The following is a 9,825-nucleotide window of genomic DNA, read 5'->3' on the forward strand; positions in this document are numbered from 1 at the left end:
TTCTCTGTCTAAATATCACGCCCTGAAAAAGCATCTAAGATCGTCCACATTTGAATCTAAGGGCAGCGTGTGTTAACAACCAGCACTTGCTTGATGACTACACCACATCCTAAACTGGCCCCCAAGATAGAGTGAATTTCTTTTATAGACTTAGGAAACTACATGACATTTACTTTGTGTTTTTCAATAGTTCCACTTCATTTCATGTCATGATGCAAGTCTGAAGTCTAAAATATTTCAAGTTCCATGAAGCACAAATGAAACCGAGGTTAAACTGCCTTGGATCAAGAGAGTGCACTTTCAGAAGGAAATGTTTAAAATGTGTTCCATTTTTCAATGGAATGCCATAGAAACTGTCCCATAGCTTTATGTGAAAAAACAAAATGAAATGTGAAAGGGCAGCACTTTAGGAAAGGTAAACTAAATAAACCAGGAATATCTAATTACTTGACACATTGGTACAACGTTTAGAAGTCCAGTCATCTGGAATATGCCAGAACATTCTTTCTCAAGAAAAGGACACATTATTGATTTAAAGGCTTCCATAATGAAGAGAAAACACAATTACTGCTAGTCCACTTTGGATTTTGAAGGCAGTATCCTTCCATGTCTAGGAATACTGCTTCTGGCCTAGTATTCAGTGATATGGAAGACTTCTGGCCTTGAAGGGGGCCCAGAGCAGAAAAAACATATGGTGCAGGTCTAGATTGAGATGCAAGGGATTCTGCTAGTTGGGTCATAAAACCCAAGAGGTCCTAAGAAACCAGAAGTATCTATGGTGGGAAAATATGCCATATGGAGTCATGGCAAGTCCCAACTGGAAATTCACATCAGAGACCTCTAGGACTCCAGAGATATGCCATGCCATCTGTAGCATAGAATTCAACACCATTTAACAAACTGCTCCTGACATGCTTCTGGGTCTTAGTGGAGATAGAGCACCTATCCATAGGTCATTGATTGATCTTATAGCCAGACTTGCCCATCATAAACAAGGTTTTCTTAGAATCACGATGCCATAATGTTGTGATAACAGGTCTGACAGCAATCCATTGTAAGATGAAAGCAGTAGATTTAGGATTAGATATAAACAGTGGCAGAGGCACAAGTAAACTACATAAGCAGGTGGTCCAGACCTACATGTCATCCATCATTGTGCTGGCACCTCCCACTCAGCTCCTACCTGTGGCTGCATCCTTATTGCTACATCCAAGAGATGATGCAGCACTTATGACAAGCTGATAGAGGAAGACAGACACTAAGCTTGGTAGGTGAGTGCTAGTAGCCGAAAATAGATGGCAGCTGCCCTGCAGCCTTACTAAGGAGTGGACTTGAAAAATAGTCACAAGGAAAAATCCTACTAATGAGCATAGCTCTGGGTGGTGCAAACAATCATTTACTTTGTATAGAAGTGACCCGAGCTTAGAATAAATATAGATTCATGCACAGTGGCTTGTCATGGGAGAAGAAATACTGGAAAATCTGGAATTGAAGGGAATCTAGGGTAGAGGGGTATGTACGAATGCATGAGAGTGGACACAAGGTATAAATATGTTTGTATTCCACGTAAGGAGGCACTTAGATGAGACTGCATCGAAGCCTCAGTCCACTTCCTTTCCTTCCCCGATAGGTCTTGATTCTGAAAACACCCCTTAATAAGCTAATCTCAGGGAACCCAACCTGAAGCACGTGCATATGCTGTGTAGTATGTAACCATCCTTTCTTTGAGGTCTTTAGGAATACCCCTCATTCCATATTTTTGCAGTAACTCATGCCAAGTAAAATAAATAAAGATTAGAAATAGCCTTACATCAGTTAAGTTCAGGTTTTTCAGCCAAATGAGTTTCAAAAAGAGATTGTTGTTTGGAGTTTTTGATTTTCAGAATTCTGGATTATGGCATGTAGACCAGTATTTAGAAGCTAAACATCTTTGTTTTTTCAAGATAGCTACAGTTTAGCAAACTTGCCTTATGTGCGAAGTCCATCAAAAATTTAAATTTTAAATAGATAAATACCGAAATGTTTTAAATTAGTCTGTAATGTGACAGGCCTAAACTAATCCAAGAAAGAAAGTTTATGAGTTATCATAGCTAAGGTAACTGGACATGTAATTTCACAGAATAGTTCTTGGTGTTTGGCCACTTGCCATAGTTTAGGAGTTGAGAGCCTTCAGATGACCACTGTAAAGGATAGTACAGAAAAAAAAAAATTCCCTAGTTCAGATTTTTCTGGTACTTTTTCCACTCCAGCCCAACCTCTGGGCCTCAACCTCAGAACCTAAATTTAAAAAAAAAAAAGCACCAAAAATCTAAAAAACCAAAACCAAAACAACAACAACAACAAAAACATAGTTTGACTGTCTTGAGGGCAAGGCACTATAATTTGAAGATAGAATAAAAGAATATTTGTCTAAAAGGAAATATTTCATCATCTAGTCCCATCCTATAATACTTCCAAGTCCCCTATTTGCAAGATAGGAGATGGTGAGATACAGGGTAACTTTAGGTAAGAGGTTGTTAGAAGAAAAACATAAGTTTGGATATTAAAGTGTTTAATATGGAAAAATCTCTACTTTCCTAGAGTTAGAATGCTTATGACTTTAAAATCCTTAATCAGAGGCATGCTAAATTTATATATATATATACACATATACATATATATATACACACATATATATATGTATATGTGTATATATATACACATACACAAATATATGTAATCAGAGGCATGCTAAATTTATATATATATGTATGTATATGTGTCTATATATACACATACACACATATATGTAATCATTATATATATAATTACTTTAATCAATGTAAAAATATTTAATAATGATGAATTGTCATTGTTTTCAAATAGGTGTTTTTTTTATATACTCTTTCTCTGATCCTTATTCTCTATCCCTTTCATCCTTATAATGATACTGGAAAGAGGAAGGAAGAGATAATGATTATGCCATAAATATCTTAAAGAGGAGGAAATTAAAAAGTAATTAGTGCATTTAAAATTACATGGCTAAAGTGGGCAAAGCCAGCACCCATAGTCACTCTAATCCCACATCACTTGAATTTCCTATTCCATCACATATACAAGTGAAGATAACAATAACATCTGCATGAAGATTGTAAAGCCTTCTTCTTTTAAATGAGTATGTGAACAAATATAGTTACTTTTTTCAGCCTTTCCAGTAGGTAATACAGTGAAGAAATGTACCATTGGTCACTTCAAGCAAAAAAAAACTGACTCAAGCAAATATCAGAACCTGTGTTTTAGGGAATTCTTGATGAAAATTAAGCTGGTCACTTTGAATCCCCAGGATGAGTTATCAATTTGGTAAAGACTTCTTAGCATGCTCTTCATATATACTGTTATTGTTTATGATTATATTTGATATTAAAAATATAATTTTATATATTCCACTACAAACTAGTCAGAAATAATTTTGGATAAAAATTTATTGGTATGAGAAGCATACTTCATTTGTTGTGTGGCTTGCTGCCACATAAACTAATCACTTTTCTGAGAAACAGAACACATGCAAAAACAATGAGGTATAGTGAAAATAATGAGTTTGGAAGTCAATGACACTGTACTCTAACTTCACACATATCAATCCTTTGCTGAGACTTTGGATCAACCATTTTAATTTTTTGAATTTTAATTTCCTTGTCTGTGAAATCATAGCAATAGTCCCCATAACCCAAGTCATTCGTAATATTGTTACATTTCAAATTATAATAAATTTACATGAAATTTCTGTGTTTTTAAATGATGATCTAATTAATTTGGCTCTTCTTATCCTGTTACTTACGTGGGCATTTTTTAACACAAAATGCTCCATATGTGTACTTTGCATTGAAGTTATGCTCCAACTGAAAGGTGGTAGGATTGTAGACAAAAGTTTGGGGACATTGAGTAACACAAGCTCCACTGTCATTGAAATTCATGCAGGCCTGCAACATAACAAATATTAATTTCATTTAAAAATAAGTTTCAGAATATTTGTTAAAGGAACATTTCTGTAACAGTTTCGTGAGAAGGTTATGTTCTTTACTTAGTATATATCAATTTCATAAAAACTGTACAATTTGATAATTTTACAGTCATTAGTGCTTATTTTTTTAAGTTCAAATTTGTTTAGGACTTCTACAATTTTATAGAACTGTTTATCCAATGTCAGGAAATATACCATCTATAGTTATTCATGTTCAAATTGCTTAGTATCTATCCACTCATTTCTAAATTAAGCATTAAATTCAATTATTAAAGTTAACTAATAGTGAAAAATCATTTAAGCTCACACTTATTCAAAATGTTTGTGTTGAATCAGAGTCTGACACTAATAACTAAACCCTAATTCTAGAAGGTAGACTTTCCTTAAAGCTGGTGTTTGGACAGTTTAGTGCTTTAAGCGACATTTATCACCATTGTATAGTGAGAAAACATTGTGATGGCCATTTAAACTGGACTTGAAAAAGCACTAGCAGGTAACTAGTCAAGTGTAAATGTAGGGTATATAATGCTGAAATGTAAAGAAGTAGTTATACTTAGCCCATAATTAACTTCAGTTTTTAAAATATTAAAATGCATTTGAGAAGAATTAAAACAATTTTACCAACTAAGTTATGTATGTGATATAAAATGAGAATATATGTATAAGTACATAAAAATGTGTGATTAACAAAAGATTGAGTGAACTAATTCTCTTAATTAAAAATATTAAACCTTCACAGGGATAATTTAGGCCTTAGAAGGCAAGCTATTGTGAACTCAAGCTGTATTTTACATTTCATCATAAACTGTATGTATGGTTATTGATAAGCACTAATTTATTCTGTTTCCTCAAAACATTTTCTTCATCAATGTTGTTTTAGCAAGCACTTTATCATGAACATGACAATTCCCTGATGATGGTCTACTAGATGCATAATCAGAACGAGAATCACTGAGGAAACATTATTCACTAAGATGACAGTTTCCAGGAAGAATCTATTAAAAACCAATCTAGAATACTCAGTAAGTTTTAATTTATGGCTATAAAACTTCATGTGTCCTCATAATTGCTTCACTAACACACTTTGTGCAGTGCTGTGCACAGGCTGGTTGGCAACAAAGGAACGTAAGCCAGAGGAATCAAATTTACCTTCCAGACAGCGTATAAAACAACGCAACTTACACTGAGGCCTTGGTCTGGCATTCTTGAACATTCTGTACCAAATGCCAAAGTGGAATCATGGGGCCATTTCATAAAAGTAATGAAATTAGAATTCTGAAGCTCACTGGGCACTCTGCTTATTATGACAGTGGAATCATGAAAATAATGCAATGTCAGACTTCTAAGTGAAAGTTATAACTATTGCTGGTGCTTATTGTTATTATTGTTTTGGAATTGGCAGCATCCTCCAAATCCAGCTTTCATCCCATGTCTGGTGATAGGCAGAGGAAAAGGTCTCAGTCTAAGACCTGCTAAGCAGCTTTCTTAAATTTTTAACATTTTAATTTTCTTTTCTTCTTCCTCACTACTTACTTCTGCAATACATACTTTTGTTCACTATAGAATTAGAGTAGACAGATTAAATTTCTTGTGACATTAAGAAAATTCACAAGTTACTATCTATATCATAAAAGCTGTAACTTACATTTTGTTCATTTCCAGAATTGTGCCAATTGGAAAACTCAATTCTAAATATAATTGTATTGTCTAAATATTCGAGAAGGGGAAACAAGAAAATGAATTCCTGTGTTCGTTTTTAACAAAAGAAACAACTTATTTTATGATTTTTAACTTAAAATGAAACTAATGTTCTATGTGTATGAAATTGCATTAACTATAACTCACGGAATTGCTTGTATGTATTCAAAGGAACAGCTATAACTGTATCAGGGATATCATAAAGTAATTAAAAGTGTCCCCAACAAGTGATAAATGCTAATTTTAAGGAAGTAAAACAGTGTTCTAAAATGAAAATCACACAGATTAGCATAAAAATTGCTTCAAGTGAGCATTTGTAAATCTTACAACTTTTGAATCATGTTAGTTTGTAAACGACATAAACTAAAAAATAGTTAAATTTATAAATTTATCTGCTATTATCTTGAAATTCATATTTAGGAAATAAAACGCAAGTACCCCCACTCAGAAGACTCAATGATGTTGCAACATAAACAGGTAATCACTGAAAATCATGGAAAGGTGTTGTTACCTTTTAAAAAGATACCTCAGTTATGTTCTCCTTCACATTTTCAGGTAAATCTCACTGGTAATGTAAATTGTAACAGAAAAACATAATTCATTTAGTGGAACAGAACAATCCTAGTTAATCAATAGCCACCCAGAGAATGAATGACTTCTAGGAAGGCAGAGAATATTTCTTAATCCTAAAATGGTTTAATTATATCTTTTTAAATAAGATGTTAAATATCCAGTGTGCTTGAGCCAAACCAGGGGGAAGGGAAAGCAGGAGAATAATAGGGAGAAACTCCCAGACTTACAAAGCAGTCAGTGTCTTTAGGTCCTGAGCAGCCTCCAGCACATTCTCGATGACAGCAGTCACTGACATAGGGTCCGTAGCACCTGCCATCACATTGTTCTGCACACACTGTCCTTGTCACTGCAGAAGACAGAAATGGGGCCTCAATCAAAGTCAGTCACCAAGAGAAACTTCTAAGGAGACTGGAAGTAGATGAGAAAAGCTGAATTCTAGAGTAATTTACTCTACCAACCGTTGACTCAATTCAGCAAAGATTTTTTGATTGAAGTCTGCAACAGATCAAAATTACTGTATAAAACTCTTCAGAATTAACACATAAATTAGTTTTTATAATCATTCTTGTTCCAGAAAATACTTATAGTTTTACAAAAATCATATACATTAGCAGGAAAGAATCAAATTTGAAATGACTGAATGAGTCATTTTGGCAGGTTGCAAAAGGTAGAGTTAGCAGTGAAGTCAATTCACAATAAGCAAAGTAAGGTCCTATGGCAGATGTTCCCAAAAATACCTTTAAGATTCTTAGTAGTCAATGCAAAAAGGGAAACAAACTTTTACATGATTCACATTTTATCCTATAATTCATATCAGATACATAGATGAATAGATACACAGACAGACATATAGATAACTGATCAACAGTAGCAAAACTCTTTCTATTCCTGAGATTTAAGTGGGATTTTTACCAAGTTTCCTAAAAAAGAGGAAACTGTAAGGAACAGAGCAATAGCTTCAAAGATAGGAGGAAAAGAGGGAAAGCAGGGAGGGAAGGAAGGAGCGATAGAGTGAAGGAGGAAGGAGGCACTTCATAGTATATACAACAAAAACTTCCACTGTTTTTTTTCTTAATACATCCTTCAGTTCAAGCTGATGGAATCATATCACAGTATAGTTTAGCAAAATCAATTCTATAGTCTGGGCATCAAAAGTGTAGTATTGAGGGAAAGAATTCTGCTCAGTTCACTTATTACAAAAGGTATTTTAAATGTATTTAAAGAAATAAATTTTATAAGATAAGTGTAGCACATTACTTCTTGGCTTCTATAGTTACACTTCAGCCCTCTTTCTTCCCACATCTTTAACTAGGTTCTTCAAAGCTTCCTTCACTGCTACTATAGCAAGGCTCTGCTCCTTAAACATTAGTATTCCCCAGAGTTGGTCTATGGGCTCATGCTTGAATGAAATCATTCATTCTCCACTTTGCTTACTACCTTAGGTAGATTTCTTCCAGATCCAGATCAGAATTCTCTATTGAGCTGTACCACGTATCTCTAGTTGTCCACAGAAGTCTCCATGTAGATATATCAAGATGTAGAAAATGAAATGTAACTCACTTTGCCACCTCCACCATCAAGTATATATCCCTTCTTTGTTCTCTTATCTCAACTAATGGCAGTGCCACCCATCCAATAATAGCTCAGCTAAAATGTTGGGATGTGTTTTCTATTCCTCTTTTCTCCTCACCATCATTTCTCATACATAATAAAATTACCAAGTACTACAATAAATATTCTTCATTACTGTGCCTCCTCTCTACTCCAACTTTGGTCAAAAACTTATCTCTAAATTATTGTATAATCTTCTAAAAGTTTTCTCAGATCCCAATAAATCCTCCACACTGCTCTCAAAGCAATGGCTTCAAAATGTAAGCCACTACCTATAAAGCAGTGTTATTTCACAGTGTAAGACTTCCTTGCCATCCCTATACTAAAGGAATAAACCTTCAGCCAGGGATACATGTCCTTCATCAACTGACCACGATCTCTGTCTTGACTGGTGTCCTTCACTACTCTCACATCCAGCCACACAGAAACACCACTTGTGATTCCTGATTCTTTACACCATATGCAACTGAGATTATCACTGCCTTTTCACGACACATTTCTTCCTGTCTTCTCTGTCTAGCAAATACTCATCCCTAAGATCCAGCTAAAGTGCCACTTTCGCTCTAAAATTTTTCCAGACACATCTCCAGGCTGACTTAATCTGTGTCACTCTTCTGAACAAGTAAGAAGATAAAGTGATACAGCAGTTGATGAGGTCTGAAAGCCTAGACTCAGATTCAAACTCTACCCTTGTGATACAGCAAGTTATTTAACCACTTTATATTTCACTTTACCGTTACTATTAGTACCTATTTAATGAGATTGAAGACAGAGATACAGTTATAAAATGCTTAACTGCTCTCTATCAATAATACTCAGCAGCTGTTAGAGATTATCATTATACTTATTATAGTACATTGTATTTGTTTTCCATGTTCACTCCCCTACCAGACTACTAGTGTAATTTGCTGAAGTACATTGTCTTATTTAATTGTATCCTTGGTTACTAGCACAGTGTTTGGCACTTAACACACAATAAATATCACCTCCAAGTAAATGAATAAGTCACATGTAACCAATTCAATAAAAGTATCTGTTTATTTAATATTTAATGCCCTTATTAGAGGAAAAGACAATATGTAGAGAGTTAAAGAGGTAGGACACTAAGAAATATAGACAAATATTAAAATGTCAAGAAATGGAACATATCAAAATACAAACAGAATTATTGTTAATATCAAGTATTAGATTAAAACACTCCTTAATTATGCCATTGATTATTTCATAATTCCATATTTTCACTTGGATCCTTTGCAACTGCACATGATGATGATGATATTCATAAAATAATTTGTAATGTTTAAATATGATCTATACCCTTTCATTGGACATGATTATATTCTTCCCTAAGTAGTACAATCAATAAAGCATCAAATAACGTTTTAAGAAGCACTTGGATTCACCCTCTGTCTTGTTTTTGTAAAAATAAAGTCATATGATACTTCTTAGCAAAAGCTTATGAAAGATTTTGAGTAAAAGAAATTTTTAGGTCTAAATTTGTTAAGGCATATTTTGTATTTGCAGTTTGAATAATATGAAATTTTGAAATAAATAATTTCTTCTGTAAGTATTCCAGAATAAAATTCTACAAAATAAGTAAACTTAGCATGTCCCTTTAGCTTATCTAAGTCTTTGTTCAAATCTCACTTTCTCAGTGAAGTTTACCCCTATTTAATACTGAATCCTTTCCAAACCACTGACTCCTGATGCAACCTTGGACCCTCCTCTTCTCTCTCTCTCTCATTCTCCTTCCCTCCTTCCCTCCCTTCCTCCCTCCCTCCCTCATTTTCTCATTTCTTTCCTTCCTTCCTTCCTTCCTTCTTTCCTTCTTTCCTTCCTTCCTTCCTTGCTTGCTTGCTTCCTTCCTTCCTTCCTTCCTTCCTTCCTTCCTTCCTTCCTTCCTTCCTTCCTTCCTTCCTTCTTTCTTTTCTCTCTTTTTTTTC

At 34.3% G+C, this 9,825-nt stretch overlaps 1 protein-coding gene across 1 annotated transcript in view; it reads right to left on the reverse strand.

Moving 5' to 3' along the window:
- ERBB4 (erb-b2 receptor tyrosine kinase 4) overlaps positions 1-9,825 on the reverse strand; it is a 988,299-nt gene that overhangs the window by 290,244 nt on the left and 688,230 nt on the right. Inside the window, exons 6-7 of the mRNA XM_006908488.3 lie at positions 6,499-6,617; positions 3,818-3,959 (exon numbers count right to left, since the gene is read on the reverse strand). Coding sequence (XP_006908550.1) covers positions 3,818-3,959; positions 6,499-6,617 — 261 coding nt within the window. The remainder of the gene's footprint in view (positions 1-3,817; positions 3,960-6,498; positions 6,618-9,825) is intronic.

This window comes from Pteropus alecto, unplaced genomic scaffold, assembly GCF_000325575.1.
Source record: "Pteropus alecto unplaced genomic scaffold, ASM32557v1 scaffold182, whole genome shotgun sequence".
Taxonomy (NCBI): Eukaryota; Metazoa; Chordata; class Mammalia; order Chiroptera; family Pteropodidae; genus Pteropus; species Pteropus alecto.